This window comes from Salvia miltiorrhiza, chromosome 2 (genome assembly GCF_028751815.1).
Source record: "Salvia miltiorrhiza cultivar Shanhuang (shh) chromosome 2, IMPLAD_Smil_shh, whole genome shotgun sequence".
NCBI lineage: Eukaryota > Viridiplantae > Streptophyta > Magnoliopsida > Lamiales > Lamiaceae > Salvia > Salvia miltiorrhiza.
Window position 1 is genome coordinate 3,316,292 of NC_080388.1, and position 19,130 is coordinate 3,335,421.

The 19,130-nt window shown below is 38.3% G+C and overlaps 1 protein-coding gene and 1 pseudogene across 2 annotated transcripts; both read left to right on the plus strand.

Moving 5' to 3' along the window:
• Positions 1–125: 125 nt before the first annotated feature.
• LOC131012662 (uncharacterized) lies at positions 126–3,483 on the plus strand. 2 transcript variants are annotated; one of them, XM_057940649.1, is made up of 9 exons: positions 126–520; positions 723–770; positions 1,117–1,176; positions 1,695–1,781; positions 1,896–2,000; positions 2,303–2,446; positions 2,547–2,647; positions 2,752–2,863; positions 3,044–3,483. In XM_057940649.1, exons 1-9 carry the CDS (start codon positions 212–214, stop codon positions 3,071–3,073), a joined length of 996 nt encoding a protein of 331 aa, XP_057796632.1. In that variant the 5' UTR covers positions 126–211; the 3' UTR covers positions 3,074–3,483. The 2 variants fall into 2 exon arrangements, with proteins under 2 accessions (XP_057796632.1, XP_057796633.1); XM_057940650.1 differs by lacking the exon at positions 1,695–1,781.
• A 12,007-nt stretch (positions 3,484–15,490) lies between these two features.
• Positions 15,491–18,629, plus strand: LOC131012664 (uncharacterized; annotated as a pseudogene).
• Positions 18,630–19,130: the final 501 nt, after the last annotated feature.

A 19,130-nucleotide genomic window follows, 5' to 3' on the forward strand; every position in this document is an offset into this window, starting at 1 on the left:
AAATAAAATTAATAGAAAATTAATAGATATAAATCAGTTGGATGAACCTGACTCAATCAATGGATGCTCTTATCAAACGGAAAGGCCGAAAGGGTAGTATTTTAATATAAATAGAACTAGAAGGGCTCGTTTCGAATGAGACGGGTCTAAAGCTACATTCCAAAAATTTCGCCCAAAATCGGCACTCAGTAGTCAGTACAGTAGCGAAAAGATGAACAGGTTCAATTCGGCCAAAAACCTCGTCGCTTTCTTCACCGCCGTCGCCCCCAATGCGAAAATCAGTCAGATTTTTGACAGCCGCTCTCTCGCCAGAATCCATCAGATTGCTGACCGCGGCAAATGTGAGAGGGAAATGGAGAAACAGCTGAAGAAGCTCTCGAGTAATGACAGTAACAGCAGTTATGAGAGGAAAGTGCTGCCGCCGGAGCTCTCGAGGAGTGTGGCTACGCTCACGTGCGAGTCGTCTGCGGCCGGCGGCGTCTGCGATGTTTATTTGGTTGGAACCTGCCACGTTTCTACGGTAATTTTGGTGTTATTTTGATGAATTTGTTTTGAGATTTTCATGATTATACAGTTTGATCTCTAAATCTGAAGCAGCTCGTTTTGCCCTTTTCCAACTGTTTTTCTCCTTTTGATTACTGCTGGGAATTTTGTGGGATTGTTCGGATAGAGATTGCTTATTAAATCAGAATAGCTTAAGTGAATTGCTCTTTCATTTTCAGGAATCTTGCGAAGAAGTTCGGGCTGTGATTCAATTCTTGAAACCCCAGGTGCTTTTCTTTTGATAGATTTAATTACTCTTTTCTTTTCTATTAGTGGGCGTTTACTTTTGAAATCTAGTAGCACTATACTAATCCAGTGTTTACGTTATGGATTGAAACTTAGGATATCCCTAGGCCATTGATAATTTCTGTAATTTGAGCTAATTTTGCTATATTAATATCCTATTGAAATAAAAGGATTGGAGAAATCCTAGTAACAAGGATAAAAATATTGAATCATGAAAAGTAAACGCCTTCTCAATGTACTTTTAGGTCTTCTGCTATTATTATTGTCATGGCCCATTTTCCTTTTCAATCCCCAATATAGCAATGTTATGTTGTGTGTTTACTGCAGGTTGTCTTTTTGGAGCTGTGCCATAGGCGCAAGGCGGTACTTAAGCCTCAAAGCTCGAAGGTTGGCCTGTATTTGTACTTCTATTCTCTCTCTAGAATTAATTGATTTTAGTGTGTGTGATTAGTCAGAAAACATGAAATGATAGCTTGAGAGCCATGTAGTCTGCTTTTGCTCCGAGTGAGGTGAGAGAATTCAGAACTGCTTGCAATGACCCTTCACCCTCTATGAATTTAATGTCATATGGCTGAATGATTGATTCGAGAAGATAATTAGCACAATGAATTCTTGTGAACTTTGTTTCAAGTCCTATAAGGCCAGGTGATGCTGAAATAGATACTCTGTGAGATCGGAAGCTAGACTTGAATAGAAACCTTCTTGTATTCTTGTTGCTCAGTGGACTTTGAGAATTAACTTAACCACAAGAGGTCACATTTCCCTTTCAGAACCGCAACTAATGATCTTGACCTGTTATGAATGCTTCCCTAATCTGACTTTCTAATACCTTATTCAAGACATGATGATAGTTCTTTTATATGCTCACGGTCAACTCAAATTCACAAATAAACCATGTTTTGCAGAAGCCGACCATAGGAGAATTGTTTGACGTGTGGAAAAAGGAAAAGGAAAGTCTTTTAGGGATACTCTACAGCTCGTATCTTCGTAAGGCATGATTCTGTTTTCCATTAACTTACTAGAGAAACTTCTTGTTTTGGCTTCTTCAACAAACAATAGATAAATCTGGTGACTTTATTGTTTTTCCCATAATCGCCTTTTTCTAGGTTGCTAGACAACTTGAAGTTGAGCCCGGTGCAGAATTTCGAGTGGCATATGAAGAAGCCATGAAATATGATGGCAAGATTATACTAGGCGATCGACCTGTTCAGGTACTTTTCCTCTAATTTTACTATTGTAAAGTAACACAGAAGCCAATTTGGGCAAATTTGCTAGCTTTGTCACTGCTGTTTCTTCCTCTGTAGTCATACTATTTGTGCATTATGAACATCTGTTGCTGGCTATTGAGTTTTCTTTACAATAATGTTTTCCTCTTAATTAATAGCAGCAAGTTGTGTCGTCCCTTTCCATTGCCTGTAGGAAGAAATTCATGCACGATTAAATTTGAAGTTTTCTTAGTATTGTTTGAGTTCTTTCCTGACTTTTCAGTTCCTATTTCTTTCGCCTTTGGTAGATTACGTTGCAGAGAACATGGGCCATGATGCCTCTTGGGCACAAGATAAAATTTTTCTTGAAGTTGTTTTTTCGACGACCTTTTTTCGACATTTCTTCTGGACAAGTGAATTCCGTGATAGGCCCAGAAGATATCGCCAAGAGGGTATACTAACTCGCCGTATAAGACTGACATATGCTATCTGCATTGTATCTGGCGAAGTGAATTTTACTGATGTTAGAAGGTCCATTTTTCCCTAGTGTAGCTGAAGGAATTGAACGATGTTGACAACTTAACTCGAAGAATTGAGAAGCTGAGCGAGGAGTTTCCTACTCTTGCGGAAGCCCTCATCCATGAGCGCGACCAGTTAGTATTCTCATACTTTCTAATTCTTCACTATGCTATGCCAGGCTTCTTATCCTTGTAATATTGTGTGTTTGGTTGTTTTCATTCCATATTGTCGTATGTAGATATATGTCGGCCATGTTACTTAAAGTAGCACGTGAACATAACTCGGTGGTAGCCGTTGTGGGAAAGGGCCACTTACCAGGAATCCAGAAGAACTGGAAACAACCAGTTAAGGTAAAGATTTTATGTCATTCATTGATTACTTTGTCTGTTCAAATTCTCTTCTTGATATTAACCTTCTACATAAGGGAAATCACGATTTCTTAAATAATGCCCCTCTTTTCTAACCCGGCTTAATTGCTTTGATTTCAATTATATCAGCCTGATGTAACTTTACGCACTTGAATGTTTTAGATGGATCAACTTCTCAAGCGTGCCAATTGAAAATAAAACGATAACAGCGAGCAAGATACTTGGTTCTATTGGAGTAATATTCGCTGGTGATATGGTTCAAATTCGTGGAAATTGTTAGCTTGACCACCCTTCAATGTTTCGATCATAACTTCTTCAATTTAACTCCAAATAATGAACGGCCAATTGCATTGGAAAAGCTAGTTCAGATACCTTTCCATCAATATACTGTGGAGCTTCAGATTCCAAGTAGCCGAAAAGTTATGGACGTTTCAATAAGCACCAAAAACTGAAAAATCTTTTCTTTAATGATGGTAATTTCTAAAGTTTTTATTTATTTCTTGCATTAAGATTTCTTTGTATTGGGGCCTATAAATAGTGTATCTTATGGAGAAAAATGTAGACTTGAGTTTATGATAATTTGATTATATGAAGTTTGAGAATAGAGTTCTTAATTTCTTGTTCTTTCAACTAGGAAGTCGAATTTGGCATACTATCTTATTTCATCCATTTATCTTATTTCCATCCTCATCAGCTAGAGTTGCTGTAATTTTTGGCATTTATCTCTCCATCAAGATATAACTCTCTGCATCTCATGTAACAAAATTCTCCTTTTTATTTTCTTTCAATCTTTTCATATATCTTTTCATTTTTATTTTCCTTACGCGTTGAATACAAAGACTCTTGTCACATCGTCCGCACCATACGGATGCCTAAATTGATGTTGAAGTCAACTTTTATTACAACCTCTCGATGCCAACTCATTCTTTTTTCACAAAAATTCTTGTACAAGTTACATGATGCAATATGTCGGCGATTGGATGATGCTCTCTCTCAACCCTAGGAGGATCTTCTCCTTCTTGTGGATGGTGCTCTCTCTGTAGGAATATTAAACTTAATTAATACTCAATTTGTCCGACGATCGTTTATTCGATTATCTTAATTCGTCAATTCGTCGCTGAACCGGTCAACCGTCTTCAACCCTTCGTTTAAAGCCTCAAACGTCCTCCAATCATATTTTTTTTCTTTAGAAATACGACTTCTTCGTCTTCGAAAGAGCTTTCTGTGGCCGCCTGTTTCGCCTTAATTCGAGCTATGTACAGGAAGTTATGGCCGTTCTTCGGAGACTGCCAAAACTTGATTTTCTGCGAAAATCTAACTCCAGCTCTGATCTTCTGGATTATATCCCGTTCAATCTCCGACGTCGGATGGACGACGATCTTCGAGGATTCCCTGAAGAAAACACCCACTCAACAGGCGCCGTTCAACACTCACAGAAAACCTAATTTCTGTAATATGAAATTACGTGAATCTTATTTCTGTTTTGAGGGTTGCTGTGTATTTATAATTATAAATACAGGATATGGGGCAAACTTATGAGTTGGACTATTTTTCTCCTACTGGGCTCAGGAGTCTTTGGGCCAACCCATGGATCAAATACAAGGAATAAAGATGGGCCTTAAATGAATTATTAATTCTTATGATCAGCCCAGATCACAATTAATACATAAATATTAATTCATTCCACTAGAGAATCAATATTGACTTACTCATTTATTGCCAATGATGAGTCGGAGATTGTATTTAGACTTATGGAACCCTCGTATTCAATATATCCAACATTCATTAATTAATTAAAGCTTCTAATAGCTTATACTCCCTCCGTCCCAATAATGAAGACACACTTCATTTGGGCACGGAGATTAAGGTTAGTTAGATTAGGGAATAAAGTAGTGTGTCCCACTTTATTAGTGTATTTGATTAGTTAATGTTTAATGATTTCTTTTTAAATTATTTTAAATGGCAACTGAAAATTTTATTTTATAAATTCATTATTTACAAATAGTTTAATTAATTTAATTACATTTTTTTTCTTCAAAATTAACTGTGCTGCCATCGTCTGCTGAGCGACGAACGACCCAACTGCGCCCCCATCGTCTGCTGCCAATGCCGGCCACCGGCGCCCAGCCCCACGCCTCCGATCTGAGATCCCCAAAATCATACGCCCAAATCAGAACCCTCAATTCTGGTTCTGGAACCCAAAACCACATATCTAAAAATCAGTCTAAAGCAAGAATTCCACAAACACCAAATTCGCTCAAAAATCAAATCCATCTGGAACCCAAAAATCAAAAATCAGTCTAAAGCAAGAATTTTGGAACCCAAACACCAAATTCTGCAAGAATTGCCGCCGATATTGCGGAAGAATTCGACGGCGACTCGCTGTGAACCAGTGGATACCGGTGATAGTGATGGTGGTGGAGATCTGGAAACGGCAGAGGATGAGGCGGCAGATTAGGTGGAAAATCAGCCAATTGATGTCTAGGGCTCGACCCAAAGGTGTGGCTTAACTTCGCCGGAGGTGGAGACGCGGCGGTACAGACGGTGGCGGTCGATGACCGCTGCGCTCGCCGGGATTTCTGAAGGAGGCAGGTCTGGTAGCAGAGGAAGAGTCAGGAGACTTGGAGGTGGCTCGACGGTGGACGTGGGCTGCTCGGCGGAGGGGTTCTCGGCGGTGGTCATGGCTCGCCGGCGGCGACTTGGCCGAGAAGGGGGAGGAGAGAAGGAGGGAGATGAAGAGAGTGAGAGATGTTTTTAGAAATTAGGGGTTTTTTGTAACATATTTATACCTTAATTAAGGTGCAATTAATTAGATATTCTTAAGTCCTAATTATTTCTTTATTTAGAAGTGTGTCTTTATTATTGGGACGTCCCAATAAGGAAAGTGTGTCTTCATTATTGGGACGGATGGAGTATTAATTAATTTCTTATTAATCCTTAAGTAATACCACTCAACCTTATTATTGCATTTGAACTTAATAAACATACATGGTTTAGTGCAATAAACCTTTTGAGCTCCTTAAGGGGATGTTATCATCCTATATCGGATACGGTCACCTAATACAGATGACCAAATGTCATATATAAATTGCTATCACCCAAGATACAGAGTACTCAAGTTAATATGCAACTCTCACCCATAGTAAATTAAAGTGATACACAAATTTATATATACACTTGAAATCTTATTAAGATTTAGGTCTCATTAAGTCACCGGGATCTTGATTCTTCACTTAGGTCCTCATTGTGATCCTATCAATACATTTACACGCACCAGTATAGAGAAGTAGCCAAGACAAACTACTTTCATCTATACTGTAGCGTAAACCAACAACTCGTCCTAGAGTCGTCTCGGCTGTGATCAATTTTATATCTCATAAGGTTATTCCAATTATATGGTCTTCTGTGATCTACAACACACCATATAATCTACTTATATAGAGATAATTGGACATATATATGTAATTATGAACAATTCAGATAGGAGATTAGATAGTGAACTCAGGAATCATTGTATACAAACATAAAAGTTCCTACTTTCAGTATACAAATCCAACACTCTCTCAACCCTAGGAGGATCTTCCCTTTCTTCTCATCGTAGCTTCTCTGGCGCTTCTCTGCGGCCGTTCGACTTTGGTTTTCTCCGGACCGGCCAGGACTTCTCCTTCTTCGTTGCACTCACAGTTCCCGATTGTGTTGAATAATTTCACTCATCCGCCTCCTCGCAGATCTTCGACGTCTCCTCCGCTGCTGATAACCTCTGCTACGGTGGTCCTCCCCTTAGATGCCGCGGTTCTTTTCCCTGAACTTAGTGTTGTTGCGACGCCCTCTAGGGTTTCTATTATGGAGCCGCCTCCATCTCCTTTGGATGCTAGGGTTTCTGCCTAGCTTTTTCTCCTGCCGGTACTGTTATCACCGGAGTGTCCACTGTCCGGGTCTCTCACTCTCTCGATGCTTGCACGCCATCTCCTAGGGTTCCACCCTCCTCGTCCGGTTTGGCGCTAGTGCCGCCTCACTCTGGTTTTAGGGTTTCGGCCCTTACGTTAGTTTCTTTCGGCCCCATGGCCGCAGTTTCTTCTATTGACGACATCTCTGCATTGAGTTCTCTCTAGTTTGATGGTAGTAAGACCCCGTTGATTCCCAATTCGCTCAACCAATCGTCAAATATTTTTGCCGGGAATATTATTCTTCGTGACTTAGGACAGCCGCCGGATGTTGGGGCTCTCCAGCATCAGCCGACTACCACGTCGGTTTTGAATAAGCTTCAAGGGCCAGCTTCCTTGTTGTACCATGCGGCTGGGTCTATGGCCGGATTGCCTCTGGAAAAGTCCACCGACATTCTTTTTCCAGAGACCACCATGCTTTCGCCGACGGGTCTTGTGGGAGCTGGGCAGACGTCCCATCCCGATTCTTCCAGTTCTTCTACTATTATCCTCCAGGATTCTGGGGTTCGTCCGCCGCCTGATGAAGGACGTGTTCCCCCAGCGGTTAAATCCTTCGCTGAGACGCTCAAGTTGTAGTTGGGACGGTCTGCCGACTTTCCGGCTCACGACTTCGTTGTCCTCAAGCCCTCGATGGAGGATGATCGGACTTGCCTCACCCTATCTCCGGCTTTCCATCAAAGACAAGTCCGTTCGTTCCAATTTGCTGTGCATGGCCGATTATTTCTTCGCAAGGGCGATGCCCCCCGATTCGTCGCTGATATTTACAATGAGCTCACCTTTATGTGGAAGCCGTCGAACCCTTGGGGAGTCATTCCTCTTGGGAAAGGTTATTTCACTTTGAAATTTTCTTCACATGAGGATTATTCTATTGTCTTCTCCAAGGCTTCTTGGCGCTTACGCACTGGAATTCTCCATCTCCAAGCTTGTGTTCCCAAATTCAATCCCAATAAGGCTACGCTTGCTCAGGTTTGGATTTATATCTTCAATCTTCCACATGAGTATTAGCATCCTGAGGTTCGTACTGGTATTGCTAGACATGTGGGTACTCTTATTATTATTGATGGTTGTTCTGCTAGAGCTTCTATTGGTTATTTTGCTCGTGTGCTTGTTGAAATGAATGTTGTAGCTGAGGTTCTTGATTATTTGTATGTGAAATGTGGTGATGATGTCTATGAAATAGAATTTAGATATGAAAATCTCTCATATTTCTGTTGGATTTGCTCTGTTGTTGGCCATGCTACTGACGATTGCAGGAAGAATCGTACTGATATGGAGCCTTCTTCTCCGACCGCCGATCTGGGCAAGCAAAATCACAAAAGAAAGAATGGAGGGAAGGGGAGGGGGGCAGGAAGCCTATGGGCTGCTCGATTGTTTGTCGTGAAATTCCCCCCCCAAAAAATGTTGTTGATGTCGTGCTCCCCGACACTGGCATTACCAAAGACACTACAGATGGGGAGGAGCCAAAATCCCCTAATAGTTTGCATTCGGCTCCGGTTGGTGGCGCTGTGACTTCTAACCCCTTCGCCATTCTGGCGATGGAGAGGATAAGGATATTGTCACGCTACGTTCGCATATTCCGGTATCTACTCATGCCACCACGGGTTCTTTGCACCAGGTCCTGCAATCGGCTGCTGCTTCTGAGTCGAGTCGGCATTCCCCAAATTTGTCTATCACTGGGCAGTGTGAGTCATCGGATGGGATGCCTCCTTCTTCGGCGATTGATCACTCATCTTCAGACTCGACATCTGCTGCTGATGTGCTTGATACGTAGATTGATAATGAGGCTATTTCCCCGACGCACTGTAGCGGGCATCATCTGGCTTTAAGTGTGACGTCAGAAAATGCGGTGATTGAGGATCCTCCCGTGACTCGCAGCCGAGGGCGTCCGAAGGGTGCTACCAAGAAGGAGAGAGTTTATGATTCCTCTATAAAGCACCGGCTCCGATATATGATCAAGAATGGTATGTTTTTAGATATGAGTAAGATCCAAAAAGCAACGGGCCGTGCTGCTGGGGCCATTTTGCAAGGCGCTGACACGTTGTTGCTGGTAGAGTTTTTGAATAAAGTGCAACAGGATCAGGCTGGAGGTGCGATTTTGCTAAATTTTGTGATTCATTCTTCTTGTGACATAGCTCGATCTAAGTCGGCTGTGGAAAGATGAGAAGATATGTTGGATGAAGAAGATTCTTTGGAAGAGGATGGCCTCGTAAATTTTTCCTCATAGTCTTGGTTTGTTTATTTTTCGGTTACCCGTGGTTTCTTGCGGGTGTTTTTCGTCTGATTTTGTTTTGCTTTTAGACGGATCCTTTGTGACCCGTCCCTTAGGTTGCGTCTGTGCTCTCATAAATTTATAGGTCTTGTTTCTGTTTTTTTCTTTTTTAATAAAATTTCTATTTCAGCAATATGTTGGCGACTGGAATCCGATTGATCCGACCCATCATAAAAGAGAAAAATCCTTATATTTCTCTCTCCCCACTTTGGCTGTTTCACCTCCTCTTCCCACCACCGCCCGAACAAGAAACACACCCTTTTTTTCCTACCTTAAACACCTATACTAGTCCACCGCCACCCATATTTCCCCGTCTCGGCACTCCATCCTTTCCCCGTCCTCCTCACTATTTGCATTTTAACCCGCGCCTCATCGCCCTCCTTCACGTCACAGACACCAACACGACACGACACGACGCAGTGGCACCCTTCGACATCCACCCATGCACCGTGTGGCGAGATCCTTCAGACCCACCCCAATGTTCTTGCACCACCACCAGTCCTCAAAACACGGCGTCTCTGACCTCGTCGACGATGAGAACATTTCGAAAACATCCACACTTCGAAAAACATAGTGCTTTCCCTCTCTAAAAACCTATCTTTGTAATATTTCAGTTTTCTTATTTAGATTTTAAGTTTCTTTTATTTATGTATGTAGATCTAGTTACTATTAGTAGCTAAACAAGTTATTCTCCTCCGAATGAGAGGTATACTTGTGTATTAATTATATTTATAATTCCTCAACAAACGTCAAGGCTTTCACCTAACTCTCCTATATTTCTTTTAGTTTCTATCTATACGAACAAATACTCTACGCTCCGGGTAGAAAACGAGCGAGAGCTAATGTTGTTCATATTGGTTGAAAAATGTCTATTGGAATTAACGAATGCGTTTGTGTTTGTTGAATTTATTTGTAAAACTTTGTGTGCCTATAGACATTGTCAACAATCTATATATATAGGGGTGGACTAAAATAAAAACATATTTTTTTGTATAAAATAAAAACGCATTAAAATGTATGAATTTTATATTGAACACGTATGAATTCAATGCATAAAGGTATGAATTGCGAAAAATAAAATTTTCGCCACCTTTGGGATTCGAACTCAAGACCTGAATTCATCCAATAAGGTGATGAATCAACTGTAGATCTTGATGATCTAAGGGCTGAAAATGGTTTCTATTTTATACAAAAAAATATATTTTTATTCTAACTCTCCCGTATATATATATATATATAGGGGCGCGCTCCAGTGAGACCCCCTATTTTTCGTGTAACATGAGTATAATGAATAAGACATATAATACTAATGAACAAAACGTATATCTAATGAACAAGATGTATATACTGATGAAAAATAAAATTTAAAAAATTCGTAATGAATAAGACATATATACTGATGAACAAGGCCGTATATACTGATGAATAATAAAATTTAAAATATTCTGTTCGAACCCTGCGAAAAAAAATCACCCTCCAGATACAATATCAGTCATATGATTGATAAAATAAACGCACCAGATCGTGTCCTAGATCTCACTAAAATTAGGGGGTCTCATTGAAGCGGCCCCCTATATATATATATATATACCCAGGACATGAATTCATCCAACAAGGTGATAAATCAACCGTAGATCTTGATGATCTTAGGGCTGAAAATGGTTCCTATTTTATATAAAAAAAATATGCTTTTATTCTAACCCTTACATTTGTAAGGGTTGTAAACAAGGTGATGAATCAACCGTAGATCTTGATGATCTAAGGGCTGAAAATGGTTCCTAGAATAAAAGCACATTTTTTTTATATATAAAATAGGAACCATTTTTAGCCCTTAGATCATCAAGATCTACAGTTGATTCATCACCTTGTTTCCAGCCCTTACAAATGTAGGGGATTGATATTAATAATGATATTTATTACTTACTCCGTCCACATTAAACATGTGATACTCCCTCCGTCCGCCAAGATTATGGCAATTTGCTTGGGCACGGGATTTAATAAAATTGGTGATGATTTTGATGTAGTGGAGAAAGGGTCCCACCACTTTATGAGATGATCAGTGGTTGAGATTGAATTTTGAGTGGTTTTTTTTGTAAATAAAGAGTGTTAGTAATGATAAAATATTAAAGAGGATGGTGAGACCATTGCCATAAAAGGAAAGTGACATAATCTTGGCGGACGCCCAATATAGTAATTGTGACATAATCTTGGCGGACGGAGAGAGTGTTACTTTTGGCATATGTTTTAATAAAATGTTTATTAGTAGTGAAGTAACAGTCTCACTTTAAATGTGATTGGAATTGTGTAAATGCTACGTTCCATTAGGCTTGTCCCATTTATTTTGGGTACTGTTATTAAAGATAGTTAAATTAGTGTAGTAAAATTATGTAAAGGTGTGAGACTATATTATTTGTAGTGTAAAATTATTACCAAAAATAGAAACATGACAATATCAATGAGACAACCATTTCTTCCTTAAGATAAATCGAAGCTTCTAGAGTATATCTTCATCTTCCCACGAGTCAAAGTCAAAAAGGAAAATATGATACAATCAATGAGACAGAAGGAGTTTTATTAATCGACAAAAAAGGAAATTATGACAGTAAATTTTTTTGAACAGATATTAATGGCACACTTTTTCTGAAGAGGCACTCTTGTGTTCACCTGGGTACATGGTGCACCCGGATCTCCCGCGACCCGAATCCGAATTCATATAATATATACAAAATCCGCGCTTTATTTAACATCTAAAGATTTAGCTGAGATTTAATCCTCTTTCCAGCGATTTTCCCCCCTCTTTGCAGTGTTTCTTTCTTTTTATTTTTTTCAGTTTTTATTTTTAGTTTCTCTCTCTCTCTCTCTCTCTCTCTTTTTTTTTTTTTTTCCAGCGATTTTCCCCCCTCTTTGCAGTGTTTCTTTCTTTTTCTTTTTTTCAGTTTTTATTTTTAGTTTCACTTCTTTTTTTTTTAATCTTTTCAGTTTTAATCATTTTGTTTCTTTTGTTTTCAGCTTCAAATGAAACTATAATCTTTCATTTTTTTTTTTTTTGCGTTTCTTTCCTTTTTTTTTCAATTTTGAATGAGACTAAAATCTTTCTTCTTTTTCTTTGAATGACACTACAAGATTTTGAAATGAAACTTTTAGATTTCAATTTTTTTTTTATCGGATAAAGTTATGTTAGATGTTAACAATTATTAGTTCTCCAAACACTCCAAGAATTCACCAAGCCCACCTTATCTCTCCAATCACCAAATTCGCTCTCAAGGGGGATCGAACCCAGGTCTCATCACTTAAGTGAGGACCCGGTGGCCAGGTGAGCTAAACCCCCTGGTTACTTTAAGATTTCAAAATGACACTACAAGATTTTGAAATGAAATTTTAAGATTTCAAATGATATTACAAAAAGTTGAATGACACTACAAGATTTAAAATGATACTTTAACATTTGAGAAGACACTACAAGAAGTTGAATGACACTATAACATTTCGAAATGACATTATAAAATTTCAAATGAAACTATGTCATTTCGAAATGACATTATGACATTTTGAAAAATGAAACTTTAAGATTTACAATGACACTACAAGATTTCAAAAGACACTACGATATTTCGAATTACACTACAATATTTTAAAATAAAGCTTTAAGATTTCAAAATGACACTACAAGAATTCAAATGACACTACAAGAATTCAAATGACACTACAAGATTTCGAAATAAAACTTTAAGATTTCAAATGACACTATAAGAAGTTGAATGACACTACAAGATTTAAATTACATTTTTTTTAATTAAATGACATTATTTTTATATGTAAGTAACACTTTTACTATATGTAAATGACATATTTTTCTTATTAAATGACATTTTTTATATATTAAAAATGACACTATTTTTATTAGAAAATAAGACTATATGTATTAATAAATAATAGTACTTTTATATTTAAATGACACTTTTAATTTATCTAAATAGCACTATTTTATTAGTAAATACTCCATCCGTCCCCCAAAAGTATTCCACAATTACTATATTTGGCGTCCGCAAAAAGTATTCCCCTTTCCTTTTTAAGTAATGGTCCCACCATCCACCTTTATATTTTATCCTTATAACACTCTTTATTTACAAAAAAACTCACCCCAAATTCAATCTCAACCACACATCTCATAAAGTGGTGAGATCATTTCTCTACTATATCAACATCATCTCCAATTTTATTAAACTCCGTGCCCAGCCAAAGTGGAATACTTTTGGCGGACGGAGGGAGTAATACTTTTAATATATTTAAATGACTCTATTTTTCTTAGTAAATGACACTTTTAATATATTTAAAAATGATATTATTTAATTTAATAAATGACAAAATTATACAAATTCTATGTTTAATGTGGAAGTTGAATCCCAGGCCGTTGCTTGCATAATGCAGCATCTATAGAAGGATTGGCTGCACAACAACACATCTTCAAGAACTATATCCAACAGCATACTAATAATCAAGTTCCAAGAAACGGAGTTCCTCTCCAGCATTTGATCGAACACTTGATATGCATTATCAACATCACTTAATTTGCAGTAAGAATCTAAAATAATGTGGTAGGAGAATATGTTTCTAAGAGGCATTTGGTCGAACAGGCGGCGGCGGAGAATACGTTCTTACTTGCTTCATAATCAATCAGCCAAAAATCCTTGACCCCAACCATATACATATAATCACCCAAGAATCGCTGCCCACTTTCGATTCCCGGCGGCATCGCCACCCTCGGCTACCACTTTGCTCAAGGACAATCTCTCGGAGCCGCTGCGACCTTGACCCTAACCCACGAGCTGCTGTCTCTAGCGGCAGATATCGAGAAGGCGAACCTCTTCGATTTCAACCTGACATGAGTCCAGTCAGGCGAATGCCATGGATTCAATCATCATTGTCTTCTATAATTAAAATGTGTGTGCAGATTCTGGAAGCTCTGCTCAAACACAAAGTGCAAAACAAAGAAGCCATCAACAAATCAGGGCCGCCTTCGACACGGCCAAGAAGACCGAGAATTCGACGGTGGTAGCCCTTCTGCAACCATCCGGCGTCAAGAGCGCAAAAGGGCTCGACTTTCGCCCTCGATTGTGTGCGCATAAGTGAGAAGAGAAGGATGAGGAATGAACGGCGCGAGCGGATGCCCTGAGATTTGGGATGGCAGAATTGAGGAATGTAGGAAGGAGGAGTAGGGATGGCAATGGGCCGGATCTGGACCGGATCCTGCTTGGTCCAGATCCAGATCCATGTTTTTTTACTTAGATCCAGATCCGGTGCAGATTCATTGGATCCAAAAAAATGAGATCCAGACCCAGATCCATGAGATCCACAGGATCTCGGGTCCAGACCCGGATCCATATTATTTTTTTTAAAAATAAATTCTAAGCTAATTAAACATTAAAATAAAAATCATAACAATTGTCTAAAGTTTCAACAATCATTCAAGAATACAAAATACACCATAATCCATTTAAAACTAAACAATCCAAAATAAATAAGAACATCATAATTCATTTAAAACCAAACAATCTAAAATGAGAACATAATAATCATAATATTAAAACGATCAATTTCTGTAATCCTCAAAGATGTCTTCCATATTGCAGCTACTTTCGACATCATTAACATCCTACAAAAATTAAGAACAAGATATAATGAGAAATAAGTCATAGATATTTGCGAAAATAATTATGCTTCTATTCTACTACTATGCCTTAACCCTAAGTCATTACAAATTGCTACAACGCATTAGAAAAGGGAAAAAAACATAAGTATATTACTATAAATTATGTTGTGTGGTCTGTTATATTTACCATTTTTTAGCCATACATCATTTACATGAATTTACATTGTAATTTTAAAATATAAATTATGAATTAAAGTTAGAAGTTTATGTTTTAGGGTTGGATAAAATTAAAAAAATAAAAATATTATATCTTTAACATTACCGGGTCCAGATCCGGATCTGGACCGGATCTGGGTTTTATATCTTCTACTCCAGATCCGGATCCGGTTTTTTAGAGAGTGGTCCAGATCCGCCGGGTCCAAATTTTACAAGGTCCAAATCTAGAAAAAAGGGTCTGGATCCGCGGACCTGGACCGGGTCCCGGATCCATTGCCATCCCTAAGGAGGAGTTTATGATATTTTAATTTTTTATTAATTCAGGGAAATCGGGTCAAGCTGTGCGATCTGGGTCGGGTGCAAACCGGGTGTACCATACACCCGGTTGCACACAAGATTTTGTGTTTTCCGAATGTTGGTATTTTTTGAGGTAGTATAAAAGTAGTTAAGACTTTGGCGCACTTTTTTCGAATGTCAGCATTTTTTGCGAAAATAGGAATAGATGCCCGTATTTAAATATAAGTAGGAAAAAACCTAATTTCAAAATTTCGCCCAAATTCGACTGTAGCGGAAGGATGTACGGATTCAATTCGGCCAACCACCTCGTCCCTCTCTTCACCGGCGCCGCCCCCTATCCGAAAATCAGTCACTCCTCTCGCCGCTCTCTCGCCGGAATCAGTCAGATTGTTTGCCGAAGCAAACGTAGCAGGAAAAGGGAGAAAAAGCTGGAGACGCCCTCGAAGAAATGTGAGAGCTCCAGGAGTTATGAGAGGAGAGTGCTGCCGCCGGAGCTCTCGAGGAATGTGGCTGTGCTCACGTGCGAGTCGGCTGCGGATGGCGGCGTCTGCGATGTATATTTGGTTGGAACCTGCCACGTTTCTACGGTAATTTTGGTGTTATTTTGATGAATTTGTTTTGAGATTTTCATGATTATACAGTTTGATTTCTAAATCTGAAGCTGCTCGTTTTACCATTTTCCAACTGTTTTTCTCCTTCTGATTACTGCTGGGAATTTTGTTGGATTGTTCGGATAGAAATTGGTTATTAAATCGGAATAGCTTAAGTGAATTGCTCTTTCATTTTCAGGAATCTTGCCAAGAAGTTCAGGCTGTGATAGAATTCTTGAAACCCCAGGTGCTTTTCTTTTGATAGATTTAATTACTCTTTTCTTTTCTATTTGTGGGCGTTTACTTTTGAAATATAGTAGTATTATGTTAATCCAGTATTTAGGTTAAGGATTGAAACTTGGGATATCCCAAGGCCCTTGATAATTTCTGTAATTTGAGCTAATTTTGCTCGATTAATATCCTATTGAAATGATAGGACTTGAGAAATCCTAGTAAAGAGGATAAAAATACTGAAAAGTAAATACCTTATTAATGTACTTTTAGGTCTTCTGCTATTATTATTATGCCCCATTTTCCTTTTCACTCCCCAATATAGCAATGCTATGTATCTATTGCAGGTTGTCTTTGTGGAGTTGTGCTCTAGTCGTGTTGGGATTCTCGCGCTTCAAAACGTCAAGGTTGGCCTGTATCTGTATTTTTTTTTCTCTCTGTAGAATTAATTTAGTTTAGTGTTCTTGATTAGTCAGAAATATATCATGAAATGATAACTTTAGAACCACGTAGTCTGCTTTTGCTTGGTTTCTTGAAGATGTACATGTATAGGACCCAAGCTTTATCTGAGGTGAAAGAAGTCAGAGACCCTTTATGAATTTAATGATTGATTTGAGAAGATAATTATGAAATGAATTCTTGTAAACTTTGTTTCACGCCCTATAAGCCAGGTGATACTGAAACCGATACTCCGTGAGATCGACAGCTAGACTTGAATAGAAAGAATCTTGTTTTCTTGTTGCTCAATGGACTTTGAGAATTAACCTAACCACAAGAGGTCATACTTGACTTTCAGAACAGCAACTAATGATCTCGACTTGTTATGAACGCTTCCCTAATCCGACTTTCTAGTACCTTATTCAATACATGATGATGGTTCTTTATATGCTCACGGTCAACTCAAATTCACAAATAAGCCATGTTTTTCAGGTGCCGACCATGGGAGAAATGGTGGACATGTGGAAGAATAAGGAAAATATTTTTAGGATACTCTGCAGCTGGTTACTTGCTAAGGCATGATTCTATTTTCCAGTTTATGCTAACTTACTAGAGAAACTTCTAGTTTTGGCTTCTTCAACAAACAATAGATAAATCTGGTGACTTTATAGTTTTTCCATAATCTGCCTTTTTCTAGGTCGCTAGTGAACTTGAAGTTCTGCCCGGTGCAGAGTTTCGAGTGGCATATGAAGAAGCTATGAAATATGGTGCCAAGGTTATACTGGGTGATCGACCTGTTCAGGTACTTTTCTTCTCATTTTACTATTGTAAAGTAACACAGAAGCCAATTTGCGTAAATTTGCCAGCTTTGTTGCTGCTGTTTCTTCTTCCGTAGTCATACTATTTGTGCATTATGAACAGCTGTTTCTGGCTATTGAGTTTTCTTTTCAATAATGTTTTCCTCTTAATTAAATTTGAAGTTTTCGTTGTTAGTATTGTTTAAGCTCTTTTCTGCCTTTTTCAGTTCCTAGTTTTCTCTTCTTTGGTAGATTACATTGCAGAGAACATGGGCCAAGATGCCTCTTTGGCACATGACAATATTTTTGTTCGCGTTTCCGTTGCTAGCAGTTTTCTTCCCAAGCCCAGAAGATCTAACCGAGATGGTATACTAACTCACTGTATAAGACTTGACATATATTATCTGCATTGTATCTGGAGAAGTGAATTTTGCTGATGTTAATAGGTCTATTTTTCCTTTGTGTAGGTGAAGGAAATGGTCGAGGACGATGTTGACAGCGTAACTCAAGCAATTCAGGAGCTGAGCAAGATGTTTCCTACTGTCGCGGAAACCCTCGTCCATGAGCGCGACCAGTTAGTATTCTTATACTTTCTAATTATTCACTATGCTATTCTAGGCTTCTTAACCTTGTAATATTGAGTGTTTGGTTGTTTTCATTCCACATTGCCGTATGTAGATATATGTCGGCCGTGTTACTTAAAGTAGCACGTAAACATAACTCGGTGGTAGCCGTTGTGGGAAAGGGCCACTTACCAGGAATCCAGAAGAATTGGAAACAAGTAGTTGAGGTAAAGAATTTCTGCCATTCGTTGATTACTTTGTCCTTTCATATTCACTACTTGATGTTCATTTTCTACATAGTAGAAATTGCGATTTCTTAAATAATGCCCCTCTGTTCTTACTCGTCTTAATTGATCGTTCCACGCTGTGATTTCAAATATATCGGCCCGATTTAACTTTACACTCTTGAATGTTTCAGGTGAAGCAACTTCTCAGCATGCCAATTGATGAAAAAAAAGACAATGATAGTGAGCAAGGTACTTAGTTCTATTGGAGTAACAGTCGCCGGAGTTGCTATAATTTCTGGCATTTATCTCTCCATCAGGAAATAGCTCTCTGCATCTCATGAAACAAAAATCTCCTTTTTATTTTCTTTCAAATTTGGCATGTTTCTTTGCATTTTTATTTTCTTGACAAGTTGAATAGAAAGATTTTTGTCACATCCGTCCGCACGGTACGGACGCCTGTATTGATGATGAGGGCAACTATTTATTACAACTTCTCGATGCCAACTTATTCTGTTTTTTTTTTAAAGATACCAACTCATTCTTGTGTGTGTGTCAAACTACAAAATATAAATCGGTTTTTAATAAATCTAAGAATAGAAAAAACAAATTATTGTTAAGTTAATTTTTTTTATTTCTAAAAAGAAAATATCACTTTATATCGTATTACTGTCGTGCTTACATAGAGGTCAAGTCTAGTTTTTACTAATTTAATCAAATCACTAATCGTATGATTATATTCATTTAGCTAATATTTATTACATTTTTCTTTGTGAGAGCTAAGATTTCCTTCCTTCATTTTTTATTAAGTTCCCTATTTTAATATTTTCCTTGTTTTCTAATAAGTGTTTCATTTTAAAATTATGAGTATAATTATGGCATTTTCTTATTTGTCCTTATTTAATACTTCATCCGCCCACAAAGGTTGTGTGTTTATTATTCCCTCCGTCCCATTCCAATAAGCTCATTTCTTTTGGGCACGGAGATTAAGAAAACTTATTTTTTAGTAGGAAAGTGGTAGTAAAGTGGT